Source organism: Perca fluviatilis, chromosome 24 (genome assembly GCF_010015445.1).
Source record: "Perca fluviatilis chromosome 24, GENO_Pfluv_1.0, whole genome shotgun sequence".
Lineage (NCBI taxonomy): Eukaryota > Metazoa > Chordata > Actinopteri > Perciformes > Percidae > Perca > Perca fluviatilis.
The window spans coordinates 5382294-5397043 of record NC_053135.1 but is presented as its reverse complement, the minus strand read 5'-3'; the positions used below and the strand labels follow the sequence as shown (position 1 = coordinate 5397043).

At 41.3% G+C, this 14750-nt stretch overlaps 1 protein-coding gene across 5 annotated transcripts in view; it reads right to left on the bottom strand.

The window, feature by feature from the left end:
- The window catches only part of nid2a (nidogen 2a (osteonidogen)), a 45207-nt gene extending 31326 nt beyond the window's left edge, over positions 1 to 13881 (bottom strand). For all 5 annotated transcript variants that reach the window (XM_039793428.1, XM_039793431.1, XM_039793430.1 and 2 more), the window contains exons 1-7: positions 13515 to 13881; positions 11847 to 12032; positions 11500 to 11616; positions 1811 to 1912; positions 1496 to 1635; positions 829 to 961; positions 383 to 733 (exon numbers count right to left, since the gene is read on the bottom strand). In XM_039793428.1, the coding sequence (XP_039649362.1) occupies positions 383 to 733; positions 829 to 961; positions 1496 to 1635; positions 1811 to 1912; positions 11500 to 11616; positions 11847 to 12032; positions 13515 to 13754 (1269 nt within the window). In that variant the 5' untranslated portion in view covers positions 13755 to 13881. The remainder of the gene's footprint in view (positions 1 to 382; positions 734 to 828; positions 962 to 1495; positions 1636 to 1810; positions 1913 to 11499; positions 11617 to 11846; positions 12033 to 13514) is intronic.
- Between the last annotated feature and the right edge of the window lie 869 nt (positions 13882 to 14750).

Sequence of the window (14750 nt, the reverse complement as noted above, 5' to 3'; positions counted from 1 at the left end):
GGAATAGGCTATGTTTAACTTCAAATATGGTTTGCCTGTTGTTATTGAGAGCCAAGGCAGTACTTTTAAACTCTCTCCAGATGCTATAAACCAGAGAGGGCTATAATCTGTGCATACTTTACATATTGTATACAGAATGTAGTGTATAATGATTGCAGTGTTGTTGACACCACCATACTGTTTCCAAAAGAGCGTTCCATTATAACCGCAGAATTTACAAAAAGCGACTACAATTTCAGATCGTTATTACAAAACTTTGACAGTACTGGCAGCACTGCCAGTTTAAATTCCTATTTTTTCATATCCACTAACAATAAGTGATGTTTTGTTCGGGGAATTTGAACAGACTGCCACACAGTGCTGCTGTGTGTTTTAGTGTTACCTGTGGTTGCCGTTTCGGAGTCCGCTGAGCATCTCCCTCTGGTACTCTTTCTGGAGGATAAGGGGGAGCATACTGCCTCTCTGCTGGCTCTGAATTGTACCTGGGTTCAGAGGTCAGTGGCACATCTTCTCTGCCGTATGACAGCTGATGACCAGAATCCTCTGAAGGCGAAGAGGGAGCATCAGGACTTGCTGGTTGTAGGGATTCTGAGTGGTCACCGCCAGCAGGGGCTGGCTGGAATTCAGGGTCCCCGCCTGTATGAGGGTAATCATCTTCTTCCTCTTGGTTATCAGAGTCAAAAGTGTTGTCTGGATATTCCTCAAACTCACCGTACTCCGGGGTGGTGCTGTCCTAGAAGCAGAAACCATGGAAGAGTCAGTTTTCTGCACGTGGCATCACAAAATCAACTCTTGACAAAGTCAACAAAAACAGAAAAATAAAATTACCAGGGAGAGGCCGTGTCCTCCAGTTGGTGGAGTATCAAGGAGGCCACCGATGGATGCAGGAACAATGTTGTCAAAAGAGTAACGGTTCCCAGTGTGGAAAAGCCAAACACCTGGAATTCCTGTATTACCAACCCTAGAGAGCATACAGGTTTATACTGTTATCAATGGAAAAAAGATTTGTATAACGGTGCATTAGGGCCGTTGTAGTTTTTTTTAAGGAACCACATTGCTTCAGAATCACCACAGGTGCTGCTGTTTGCCGTGTATTATGCCTGCAGTTGATGACCTAATCAAATCATACCTTGCGAATGGATTTAGCCCAGAATCACCATATTATCATAAGCATCTGGAATTTGAAGAGACATTGCTGTGAACTGTGCTCCGACCGAGTTGGGCTGTTTTTGATATAATTTTTCAACATGTAAATACCTACACTTGTGTTCTCTAGTGCCATTATTACTGTAAAGCATTTCCTTTGCTTATGTATGCACCATTTACCAAGGCAAATTCCACGTAAGTGTAACTTACTGTTGCAATAAAACCCTTTTCTGATTCTGATTCTTTACACTGCTGACCCGCCTAACCCCCCCCCCCCCATGCAAACGTCAGTGGTGTGATGAGGTTGATCCAACCTTGCAAATAGACCGATATGATGTTGTTTACTTACTGGTAGAGGTTTTTAACACTCTGCTCATCGCTGGTGACGCTGTAGTGCGGTCCCTCAGTTCGGGAGAAGATTAGATATGTGATTTCTCCTCTGCTGAAGCCAACTCTAGCAGGAAGCTCTATCTCAACATTATAAGACTCCTAGAAACACATTTTTTTTTTTTTTTTAAGTGAAAACCAAAGGAAGCCATTTCCCTCAAATAATAAGCTGTAAAAGCAACATTAAACTTAATTGGCACATATCTAAGTGCTGCAGTGGTAAAATATCTTCAAACTAATCAAGCTGTGAATTACACCCTGCATAGAACCAGTTTACCTTGGGGCGTGTCCCAAAGTAGTTCAGGCCATCTTCAGGGTAGAGGAAGAGAACGTATGAGTCGGTCTCATCATAACCAATTACTGCCTGGAACGTGTTGACCTAAAGAGAGAGAAGGAAGACACTGTCAGTCTGAACCTGAATAACAACAAAAACTTCTACTACTTCATTCTATTTAGGTTTTAGAACTTTCACCTGTTCAGATTTACAGAGCTGTAAGTATGTTTTCATGATACTGAATAAGGCAATGTGGTTATTACATGTCCCTAAGTTTGTGCATTGCTAATTTTGTTTTGATTTTTCCCTTGCTCTCAGCCAGGTCTCTTAATGTCTTTGAAGCAACTGACTCGAGAGACTCTCAGGAAATGTAGGGGAATTCAATGTACCACTATCCTGTAATTACCACTGCTACATAGTCTTGATTTAATCTATAATTCCTTGTAGTTCTTTCAAGAAAGTGTACATTCCTTGAATCTTAATACGCACCTAAAACACCTATTTTTCCTCAGGTAAAATTTCAGTACTTTCTTTGCATTTTCTGCCCCTGATTGCAGAAGGTTTAGCAGCTTACAGGTAATTAAGATAGCATCTAATAATCATTTTCAGCTCTACTAGTGTCAGAGGGATGAGGTTACCTTCTGTGTGTGTTCAGAGTCAGCCCAGCTCAACCACCCTCAAATTATTCCAACACTCACTCCATATTTAAACTTCACACCTCTTCTCTCCTTCCCTCTCCTCATCCCTATGTCTCCTCCTCTTCCTCTGCTGGGATTCATGTTGAGACTTCTCACCCTGATACCCCCCTCTGCCGACCACCACCAATTATTGACACTGAGTATCCAAACATCTAACATAAACATTTATAACCAGTTTTCCAAACATCTTTTTTTGCACAATTTAGGATGAAAGAAATGAATTCAATAAGCAGGAACTTGTCTTTTTTTTTTTTTTAAACAGTGGATTTGAGGAACTTCTATTTCTACACGTACTATATGTGGTGGTGTCTAGCCCCACTCTGCTTCCCAAAACCACAGATTTGGTGGATGAGGGGAAGACTGAGCGATCCCATGTTGTTTTCCTTTGGGACACAATCAGATTATCTGTATGCATGCACACATGCACACATACACACACACACACACACACACACACACACACACACACACACACACACACACACACACACACACACACACACACACACACACACACACACACACACACACACACACACACACACACACACACTTCCCCTCGGCCTCTAAACCCCCAGCCCAGATGTTGATCTCCACAGCTGTCTTTCTGTGTGTCTAGGCATCTTTCACGATGATATTCCAACATGTAAACCAGACATTGTTACAATGTGAGACATGGGGTGCACACACATACACACTTATACAAGCATGCACGCAAGCACAGATGTTCTCTGCCTATATTCATCTCCTGTGAATGTGTGTGTGTGTTCCTAATTGTTTACATCAACATCTTTAAACTATTTTGTTGTTTGTGGGCGGGGAGGACTTTGTAGCCTCCAGGCTCTATCTAATTACTGAGGAGGGGGTCTTTCTTTTTTTCTGTCTTCAGGAGGAGAAGAGGCTGGAGCTGCAAGAGGAGGGGGATCTGCTTTGTCTTTGTCCTTAATATCCTTTCTAAAACGTCTGTATTTTTCTCTCCTGCTATCCCTCCTTTTTCCTGGGAGGAGGAGGCGAGGGAAGAGAGATGAAAGGATGCGGGGGGTTGGCAGAGTCGGGAGAGAGGCCATAGGTCTGGTTTACAGTGGGAGAAATATGGGGAGACAGAAAAGAGGCTGTATTTCCATCCAAACACTTCTGAAAAGTTAAGTCAACAAAAGAAAATGTGAGTCAGTGTATTTTGTATATCCGTTACATTTCAGTTCCCATGTGATGACAAGTTCCTTTCGTGAATTTATTTTTCTGTCCACACATAACATGCAGTTGATTTCATTTGCCTCTGGGGATTAATAAAGTCATATATCTGCATATCATCCTGCTGCTGCCTCTGTTTAAATAGGATTCTCTCTCTGTCTTTAGTACTTTCATGCTGCTGTTATGCGTGTGGTACATTCACTGCTGTTCCGCCATTTAAATATGTTCTCTCTGTTGTTGTCAGCTGTCATTTCAGTGCAAATCGCTGCAAATAGCAACAGGCACCTCCACCTCCCCATCACTGCCTGTCTTCACAGATTCATCAGCTCCATTAGCCTCATCAGAATCATCAGCCCCCACCACCACCACCACCAGTGTCTGGACTCCTTGGGGGGGCACACGCCTTTCATCCATTCATCCATTCATCCATCTCCATTCATGACATTTTGATTATGTGTGTTTTTCTCTCCGATTTTCATGATTTCTAGGCTGTTTTTTCCAAAGTGGCTACATTTAAAAATGCCAGTGTTCCATTGTAGTGTGTACATGATAAAGAAGCTTCTGAAAATTGTATACATAAGAACGCTGCCTTCAAGTTCATACCCATAAAAGGAATGGTTTGACTTTTTGGGAAATATGCATAGAAATATTTCCCAAAATATTTGTTTGTTTATACTCTAATTATGAAGCTGGCCCGAGCTTAATATCTGGCTTACAGACATGAGAGTGGTATCAATCGTCTCATTGCTCTTGAGACAAAAAACAAAATAAGCACATTTACTCAAATATCAAATTCTCCATCCCTCTGTGTGGTCATTTGCTGCGTTTGAGTGCGAGTCTGTGTGCAAAGTAGTCCTGGTTTGCTTTACAGACTCACAGCTGGAAGACAACAAATTGCAGCCAACACACATCAAAGGCTTTCAGACCGCGTGTTGCTCAGTACGTATGCGAGTGTGTGCTCCGACAACCCCCACCACACACACACACACACACACACACACACACACACACACACACACACACACACACACACACACACACACACACACACACACACACACACACACACACACACACACACACACCTCAACCTTCCTACAGGCATTTTGTTACACCTTTTTTTAAAGAGCGTCTTCGCACTCCTTACGGCGACCAGACACAAGCACAGACGTTAATTGTCTCCGGGACCAACAAATGTTTGTTGTCATGGTCGTCCTTTAAAGTTTAGGTGATAACATCATCAGTCTGCAAGGTTTATCTGCTGCACAGTAGGGGTTTAAGAGTCTGGAAATACCCAACAGCTTAACTGAATATACAGGAAGTTCATTCAGATAGCTGAGGATACCCTACAGCAGCTGCACACACGTATCAGGTCCCATTCAGTTTAGGCTCACTATATTGTACCTTAGTTTGGCCACGTATGGTATTTGTTTATTAGTTGGTCTGGTTTACTCTGTCTTGATATTGTTTAGTCTACTCTGCCTTACTGAAGATAGCTTAATTGACTTCTCATCTTACCTGCCCTTCGAATATGTGACTCAACACTCTGAATCAAAAATAAAATTATCTAGAGCTGGATCCCACTTTGGTTAGCCTGGGACATCCCGAGGAAGAGAGAGGGACGGAGATCGAGGAAGGTCTTGATGAATGTCCTACACTTGTTTGTTAGTAACCGTATTTCCAGCTCGTCGGCCGCAGCACAGCTGCAAACAGGCAGAGAGAGAGAGAGACAGAGAGCAGCTGTAGGCCAGTTGCCAGCCTCACCAGAGTGCTACAAACGGAACTGCCTACAGCGTGGGAACTGGCACGCACGCACACACACAACACACACAAACACACACAGCCCAGGCTTGTGGCCAGGGAACAGTCCAGTCAGTATTTCACTGTTGCCATATGAATATCCCTGCTCCAATCTTTTGGGTGGCTTTCCTGTTATAACTTCATCTGTACTCAAATGGATTCCCTGCTCTTCTTAAGCTTGAGGAAATTGTACAACTCCAGGGCTTACGAAAGCTTTTCAAAACCTTTTTGATCAACTTAAGAACACATGGTGGGTAAAACCATAACTGCTTTTCTTAGATCCTGAAAAGTTTGTGAACATGAAAATCTTTCCCGCAACAACAAACCAGAGCGCCATGACTGTACTAGCAATTAGTAAAGCCGTCAAAAGCCAGAGTCATTTTAATGGCTATTATTAATCTTCACAGCTACGAGTTATGCAAACCGTTTCTTTCTGGTTATGGTATAGACCGGCTCAATGGTCACTGATAGACAGAATCTGTCCCAAGTCTAGACATACGGATGGAATAACGTATTATAAAAGCTGACTTTCAGTAAGAGTCTGCTTTGAACTAGGATGAACATATTAGGGATGCCCCCTGTGTCACTGCAAGGGATCCTCCAGAAACAACAAATATCACTAATAGAAACAATAGATCCTATTGTGCTGCAGAAAATAAGAAAGGAGAGGCCATAGGAAGAGAAGAAAGCAAAATGAAAAAGGCGAGGGCTCAATCCAACATGAGTCCATATATTCATTAATTCAGTCTCAGCTGACATTCGCACAGCAGACATGTAATATGCTGTTCAACATACGCTTTCCTTTTTTGTAGATATATCTTTGAAGATAGCTTGAGGGGAGAGCTAAGTGCAAATCAGAAAAAAGGTCTTCTGTGGTCAAATGTAAAATCACATTCCACTTCAAATTGCTGCTCATACACAGGAATGCTCTCAGGATGGGAACTTGAGGACAGATGTGCAGTATTGTGTATATGGTAAGGCATGCTTACTGTCTACTCTGTACCATTTCCTTTCAAATGTTTTCCTATCATGGGTTCAAAGGTTTCAAGAGTCACTTATTGTCATTCTACAACACAGGGTTGCACAACAAAATGCAACCGCTTCCCCCAACAGAAACAAAACGTAGTATTGAGGAAAACAAAAAAAAACCAAAAAAAAAAAAACTCCAAGGGGTGGAACGAAAAAAAAAAAAAAAGGAAAAAAAAAAAAAAAAAAAACAAAACCCTAATAAGAAAAAAAAAAAAAAAAAAAAAAAAAAAAAAAAAAAAAAAAAAAAAAAAAAATATAAAAAAAAATTTAAAAAAAAAAAAAAAAAAAAAAAAAAAAAAAAAAAACAAAAAAAAAAAAAAAAAAAAAAAAAAAAACAAAAAAACATTTAAACTCCAAAAACCAAAAAAACAAAACCCACCCTTCCATTACGAATTTAATCATGACAGCAAAAAGAACAATATAAAATTTCATGGCAATCCATTCAGTAGCTGTTGAGATATTTTAGTCTGGATGAAAGTGGTGGACTAACCAACAAATAAACCTACATTGCCATCCCTAGAGCCAGGCTGCGAGCATGACTAAAATGTTTCTACTCAACCTATAGGTAGAAATCAGTGTTTCTTTTTTGCACTTTGAGTAATAGTAATAATGATGTGACAAGGGCGTTTTACCTAATCAATGTGTCTTTGCCTAATATGTAGTCCAAGTAAGTAAAGCTTAAGAGACAGCCAGTTTCTTGCTGGCCCCATGCAACACAGTGGATAGAGGTCTTAGTCCTAGCGTCTTATGGCGTCAAATCATTGGGGGACAACACACACGCAGTAATATCTGGTCTGCACTTGCCGACAGCTCAATAGCTGGCGCACGATCATAGAACATTGGGATGATTGATTCGTTATACTGAGCTATCAGCAGTCAGCCTCGGTTCAGAATATATTTTATACGAAAAATAAAGATATGTATATTGGCCACCATCCATTCGAGCGGAACCAAAAACTTCTTCCAGGCCAAGCGCACCCAAAAAGCACAGGAGAGGACACCATCCATTTCTAGCGGCGTCTGCTGCAACCCTACAACATCGCAGCTCCAGTTACACTACGCATGTGTCATACCAAGTCAAGTCAACTTTATTTTCAATTCTGCAATATGTGCCAGACATACAGAGCAATTTCTCTCCGACCCACGGTGCAATAAGGACACGTACAACAAGTATAATATAAAACATAAGAAATGTATACAAATAAAGATAAGTAAAATGTACAAATAAGATAAAGATAAGTAATATATAAAATACAGTAATACATTGTAAATAGTGCAAATGTAAGGTAAAATCAAACCGTACAGAAAACTAAAGATGAAGACATTTGAAATGTGCAATATATAGAAAGAGTTCCTGTGGTGGAATTTCCAGAAACAACATGTTGTGGTATGATGAGATAAAGGGAAAGTTTAGGTCATTCATAAGTCAGGGGACAAGAATATTCAGCCAGTGTCTATTATCCAAACCTCTTCATGTAAAAATATGTGCAGTATGTTTCTCTACAGATTCAGGGAATCTAGGCCGCTGCATGATAAGGAAATGTTTTGTTTCAGGGCTGTCTCCTTTTGGAGGTCGGTGAAAACTAGGCTTTAGTTAAGCCATCCGTGTTTAAGTCACTCGCAATATCGTTGTTTTCATTGAAGGTTCAGCTAAACGTAACGCCTCCAGCATGAGTTTAAATACACCTTCAGGAAGACAGGAACTTCAGAGAGCTGGGACGGCACGATGCGATAACACATTGTGGTTAAACTGTACTGCCTGCCTACATTTTTTCCTTAATTGAGAGTTCATTATCTTTATTGTGACTATTATTGCCACTCTTCATCACACCCCCAACCGGCACCATCAGACACCGCCTACCAAGAGCCTGGGTCTGTCCCAGGTTTCTCCCTAAAAGGGAGTTTTTCCTCGCCATTGTCGCACTAAATGCTTGCTCGTGGGAAATTGTTGGGACTTTGTAAATTATAGAGTGTGGTCTAGACCTACTCTATCTGTAAAGTGTCTTGAGATAACTCGTTATGATTTGATACTATAAATAAAATTGAAACTGAAATTAAATGCTTCTGCGTAATTCATCAAGGTCTTCCGAATCCTTTCAGGTACGTGAAATTAGTTTTTTTCTTAACAATACCCCATAGCTCCCATGGGGTCAGAGACCGCGAGTCTGAATGCTAAGCTAAGCTACTCTGCTTGCTCTAGCTTCATATTTAGTGTACAGACATGAGAGGGGCATCAATCTTCTCACAAACTACTGTGAGTTTGTGAACATGCACAATCCTGTGTTAGTATCAATATATTCACATTGACTTTTTGTGGGTGAAAAAGTAAGTGCAGCATTCTGCAGCTGAGAAGTTAATGTCTGCTGCTTAAAATAATGACGGTCATGGGAGTGGAAGATAAACTGTGTAACAGCATCCACCAACATGACAGGTGTCCTTGTGTGAAGAAGAATTAGCAATATGCTGCTTGAAGTAAAGCCTGGTCAACACCTCTTAAAACATCAACATACAGAAGGCCAGATTCTGTGTGTAAACTGTTCCGGTCATTAGTTAATTGGGCTACATAGCAGTAGATACAACAGAGTGTGTGTTATAGGTTCCAAGTGAAGCAATTACTTTCCAATCACGATAATAGCCTTTTTAACACTAATTTCATAGAAAACACAACCCCACTTTTTAGGGATGTGAACTTTCTCTTTTGGGCTCTACTATTCTCTCTATTTTCCAGTTTCTTCTTCCCTCGCTCCTCTCATCTCCATGTCCGACCCCCAAACACCAAACAGTCTGCCCCCTCCCCCACCCCGTCACCCCTAATACACATCCCCGACAAACACACACACCTCAGGTTATTCAGTTCACACACACATACCACTCTACCCCCAACGCACCCCACCCAGCACCTCTGGCTAATCACTTCAAAGAAAGATGCTATCAGTCCGAAGACAGACCCACTGAAGCAAATCCCAGCCGGGACCCAGACTGCTCCAATCTGACAAGCCACACAGACCCTTTACACAGCAAACAATCCCTGGCTTAGACAATGTAAAAACATTTTGTACTTTCAGAGGTGGATACCAGCCTCTAATCAGCACTTGGTCAACACTGGATAGAGACTTCATTCCAATATTTGGGGCTCAAAGACAATCAATCACTTATTTGTCCATTTGGCAGCAATCACAATGAGCCTGGGGTATTGAGAAGTGTCGTTAAGAGCCTTAATGCTTTGTATTCCCACTGCACTATTTAAATATTTAGCTTTTGATCAATCAGGAAGAATAAAAGAAACCAGACCATGAGAGTAAAGAAAAAGGACAAACAGATGAGAGGGAGGAAGAGACACAGAGGGATCTCCTGGGGTTTTTCCTTAAATCTAGCACTCCCTTCATCGCTCCCTCCCACATGCTACGAACCAGGAAAAACAAAGCCCTGTTTGTTTGATCGATAAGTTAAGTAGGGCTGGCTTTACTTGGAGCCTTTCCCAAAGGCTAACTCAAACAAAGCCTCTAGTGCTCCTATAGGTGACGTTCTTTTATAAAAAGGTCAATGATTTCTTAGGAAAATTCCTAGAAAGAACCATGGAATTTGCTATTAATTATAAAGAAAACAGAGATGCTGTTACACTTCCAATTAAAAAGGGCATTTCAGCCATTTTAGTTCAGTTCACTCGTCGAGTGCTACTCAGCCTGTGAGGACAGTTGTATAATGTCTTCTGTAACTTTGGAGGGAGTTTTCCAAAGTTTGAAAAAATAACCCTGGTGATGTCATAGTAATATCACCGGGGCTAACTCAGCTTGGTCCTTCTATTATGACACATGCACTGCAAATGTGAACTTATTAGACATTACCCAGAGGAGCTGTGTGGGAGAATGCAGATGTCTGAATCAGTTGGACCGCACATTAAACGGAGCCCATGTGTGAATAGAGCAGGTCATTGTCCTTGTTTTATTATGTGTAAATAAATTGCTATTTTCTGTATAATCAGTGCCAAATGACATGCTTCTTTCCAGGACAAGTCCTAGGAAATTACAGACGTGTAAATTAAAGTGTTACCCTACTCCAGAGGTTTTCAAACCGTGAGGCGTGCCTCCCCAGGGGGTCGCGGGAGAGTTAGAAGAGGTGCGCGGAGAGAGAAATGTGAGGCAACACTGCGCGAGGTGAAAGGGACAGGTGCATGGCAGTGTTCTAAAAACACAGATTTGGTCCGCTCACCAACATGGTCAACAGTAGGAGCTGGAGGCAATTAAGGTACTTTAAACCCTTAGCGCCCGATTGCCACAATTTGTGTCGAAATTCCTGCCATAGCTCAGTCAAATCAGACAAATTCAGTTGTCTTAATTTCATCTTCAGGGGGGAGGCACTCCTGCCCTGCTCTACTACTACAGTCACACTGAGGCCAGACACAGATCCTCAGTAGTATTATTCTGCCCGCCTAGGAGGTGGAGAACGCTGAAAGAAAAAATAAAATAAAATCTTCTTAAATAAAATCTAGTTTTGTGCCAAAATGTATTCAAATATGTAAGAAACTTTGAATACACGCTGAGGTGAAATTGGGTTGCTGGAGAGGAGTACTTTAATGGTAAACCAAGTTATTAACTGGGAACTGGCAGACAAATAGGGAGGGAAGTAAAGTCCAACAGAGCATGTGAGCATTAATGGTTAAGGCATGTTTGTGTCTACCTGTGTGTGAATTGGAGGAGGGGATAACGAGTCGGGAAGGGGGCACTTTGGCGACCCTTAAAGATGACCTATGACCCCTTGAAAAGGTTAAGAGGCAGATTAGGAGGGAAAGAGGAATTACAAATAGACCCCCACCCCAGGCTGATTATAAGTAATGCACATCCTCCAGGAATTTGGGATTGTGTCTCTCACAAGAACCAAAAACATACTTGTGGGCTACATGATGAGTCATAAATCAATACGCAGACAGACAAGGAGTCCTAGAGCTAGTGCTCTCAGTCCCTCCATCCATCTTACCTTGTTTGAAGGTCCAGTGGTTCGAGTTTGTTCTTCGTATGCCGCAACGTTCTCCCACGTTGCAACCACAACATGTGTGGGTGTGAATTTTGCATCTGGGAACCCTCGATGTACTTCCTGGGTGAGCAGATGGATGAATGAATGATGGAGGGAAATAAAAGAAAAGACAAAATGGAAAGATAGTGTGTACAATGGACTGAACTAATGGATGAAGAACTGAAAAAAAAAGGAAGAATCCAGATCTTAGTTCAGTACAATGAAAAACGTATTCATCTCAAAACCTTTTTTCAACAAAAGTCTGTAGTGAATTTACAATTGATTTCACTTGTTTCAATGGACAAACAGACCTGGGCCACTCTGTTGAGTACACTGGGCGTTTCGGTCACTCGGTAATAAATCTGTCCACGCCCTCCGCTGGTGTCGATGTCAGCCAGAAACGGAGCCACCACGGGGAAATCTGTGGGGAAGCCGTCGTCAACGTACTGCTTTTCCATCGGCAGGTCCTGGCCTGATATGATACCATTGGTGGCCACCTAGAGACAGAGAGACAGACGCCATATGAGTACTAGCAGTTTAATGATGGCTACCAATGGTGTTCCTGCACACCACTTAGGAGAAATATCTGGAACACCATCATGGACCGATGGAACCTCCTAATGAACCCGTATCCCCTCATAACCACTGGAACCTCCGTGGGCACGGCTGGAACCGTCTCACGGAGCCCAGGAACCACATAATGAACCCCTAGATCTCCCTCATAAACCGCTGGAACCCACTCAAGGATCTCTGGGGCTCCTTCAAGGATCCCTGGGCCCTGATTATGTGTTAGAAACATTTCAACCACATACGACTAATACTGGCTTTCCTCTTGATGCATTTATGTGTGTAATAGAGCATGACACATTCTGATGTGTCATGCAAAGCAACACTTAACAATTTATATATCAGTGGGGGAATGGAGCAAACAACTCATTACAAATACTTCAGTAAAATCGTAGGTACTTGTACTTTGCTTGCATATTGGCATTCTAGAATCATTAGCATCAAAATATACAACTAAAAGGTAAAAGTTCTAATTATGCAGAATGGTCCATTTATTATATTATAACTACAGATGCATTCATGTGTACATTACTGTAATGTTGCAGCTGTAAAGGTAGGGCTAATTGTTGTAATTACTGCTGGGTAGCGTAACCTAGAACATCCCATCATTTATAAGTTGATTACATTTTGTATTAGTAATTTGAATCTGCATGGTTACTATAACTACAGTATTAGCATAAATGAAATTAAAATTAAAGTACCTAAAAAATTTGAAAATTGTGAGTAAGAGTAGTGAATATAATTAGGCTACTTCTACTCAAGAACAGTAGCTGGGTAAAGTTGCTTTGCATCACTGTCCAAATTTCTAGTGATACACTAGCAGGGGCCATTCTGCACAATGAGCTCTTGTACTTTTGGTACTTTTAGAATTTGACTTCAGTAACTGTGACTGCTACAGGACTTTGACTTGTAACGGAGTGATTTTATAGTCAAGTACTGTTACTTTTACTTGAATAGAAGTAATCAAGCAAGTTAGTACGTTATTACAAGCGCAGTGCATTTTGATTCACCAGCTGACTTTCGTCTGTCGAGTATTAATTGAGTTAATTGATTATGACGTCAGAATGTTAAGATTACTTTTCTTCAAAATGAACCATGCACGAAATGTTGTAAATATTCATACAAACGGCATAGGGAACACATTGTGGCTACTTCACAGAATTCGGCCGAACAGGGAAAAAAAAAAAAACTACAGATGTTCCCATTCACACGTTATTAAATCGCTCCATTTGGCACTATAAAAAAAAACACCGCTCTGCCGCCGAAATGATTTAACAGCTGCAAACATCCCCTGCAAAATGTTAACTTTAGAGAATCATTTAAAGCGTTCACAGGCAGGACAATTCTGTGCGGTAATAAAGACGCCAATAACAAGCATATAAATGAGTGTTAATGAAGTCTTGGCTACTTACATAAAGCTGGGAGAAGAGGGAACCGTAGAAGTATAAGGGTTTGGGCAGGGACAGCACTCTGGAGGTTTCATCGTCGCCCTCTGCCAAAATCAAATCTCCACTCAGAGTGCCATAAGGAAACATATCAGCTCTCTTGATTGCTGTAACCACACACACGCTGCAGCTCCAGCACAGCAGACACACAGCCAAAATTACACCTCTCTCCATTGTAGAGCTGGGGCTGAGTGAGCAGCTCTGCATTACGAGAGGGAGCAGAAGGAGAGAGCTACAGATGGACTCCGAGAGGCCAGCAGAAAGACGGAGAACTCTCCTCCTCTCCACCGAGCCTCCGATACTCTGCGGGGAGGGAGGAGTTTAGGCCCGCTCTGATTGGCCGGAGGCAGATTGAGTGACAGCAGGCCGGTGCTGGAGGAAACATCTGGCTCGAATTAGAGAAAAGACAAATACAGCATTTTTAATCCGGATGTAACTCTGTTTCACAACAATGAAAAAGAGACATTGTGTAATTTTTTAACATACTACCACCACACACACACACACACACACACACTTGACAATTTCATTAAAAGACATTTATCAAGATAGAAGGGTGTAAATGGAAACTTTAGGGACTATATATTTTATCAAAGGACATTATACATAATATATTATAATCCCTAAAGATTCATAAATGGTTTAAATTTAAACAAGCTAAAGGCATTATTTACTATTAGCACCTAGTATTTTTTGTATTACCAAAATTTTTTTCCTTTTGAATACACTTCAATCATCAAATTTACATCACATTACATAGTTATTGTTATGTCATTTAATCTATTTTATTTTACTAGGTTATTCACTTATTCATGGCCGGGGATGCAACCTTAAAATACCTATCTGCGTGTGCCACCTAGTGTCTGCAATAGCGTATGGCAACGGCACAGCATACGCTCCAGCCAATTGGATTTGAAACTATAGCTAAAAAAAAAATTTTCATTTTCAAGCAAAAACACCATCATGCTCTGCTACAGAGGACAGACGCACAGGATATCGTGTGTAGCCTACAGAACGGGCAATATTCAAATTAGAATATGGAAAATCAGGATGACAATCTTAGATAGACTGCCCGCATAAATGAAAAATATGATCAGGAAGGACATTAACAACTTCCAAGGAAGGTCCTTAGGCCCACAACCTCCTCTCCACCACAAAAACCTGAGAAGAGGATAGATAGATTCAAACATTACATGTCATTTA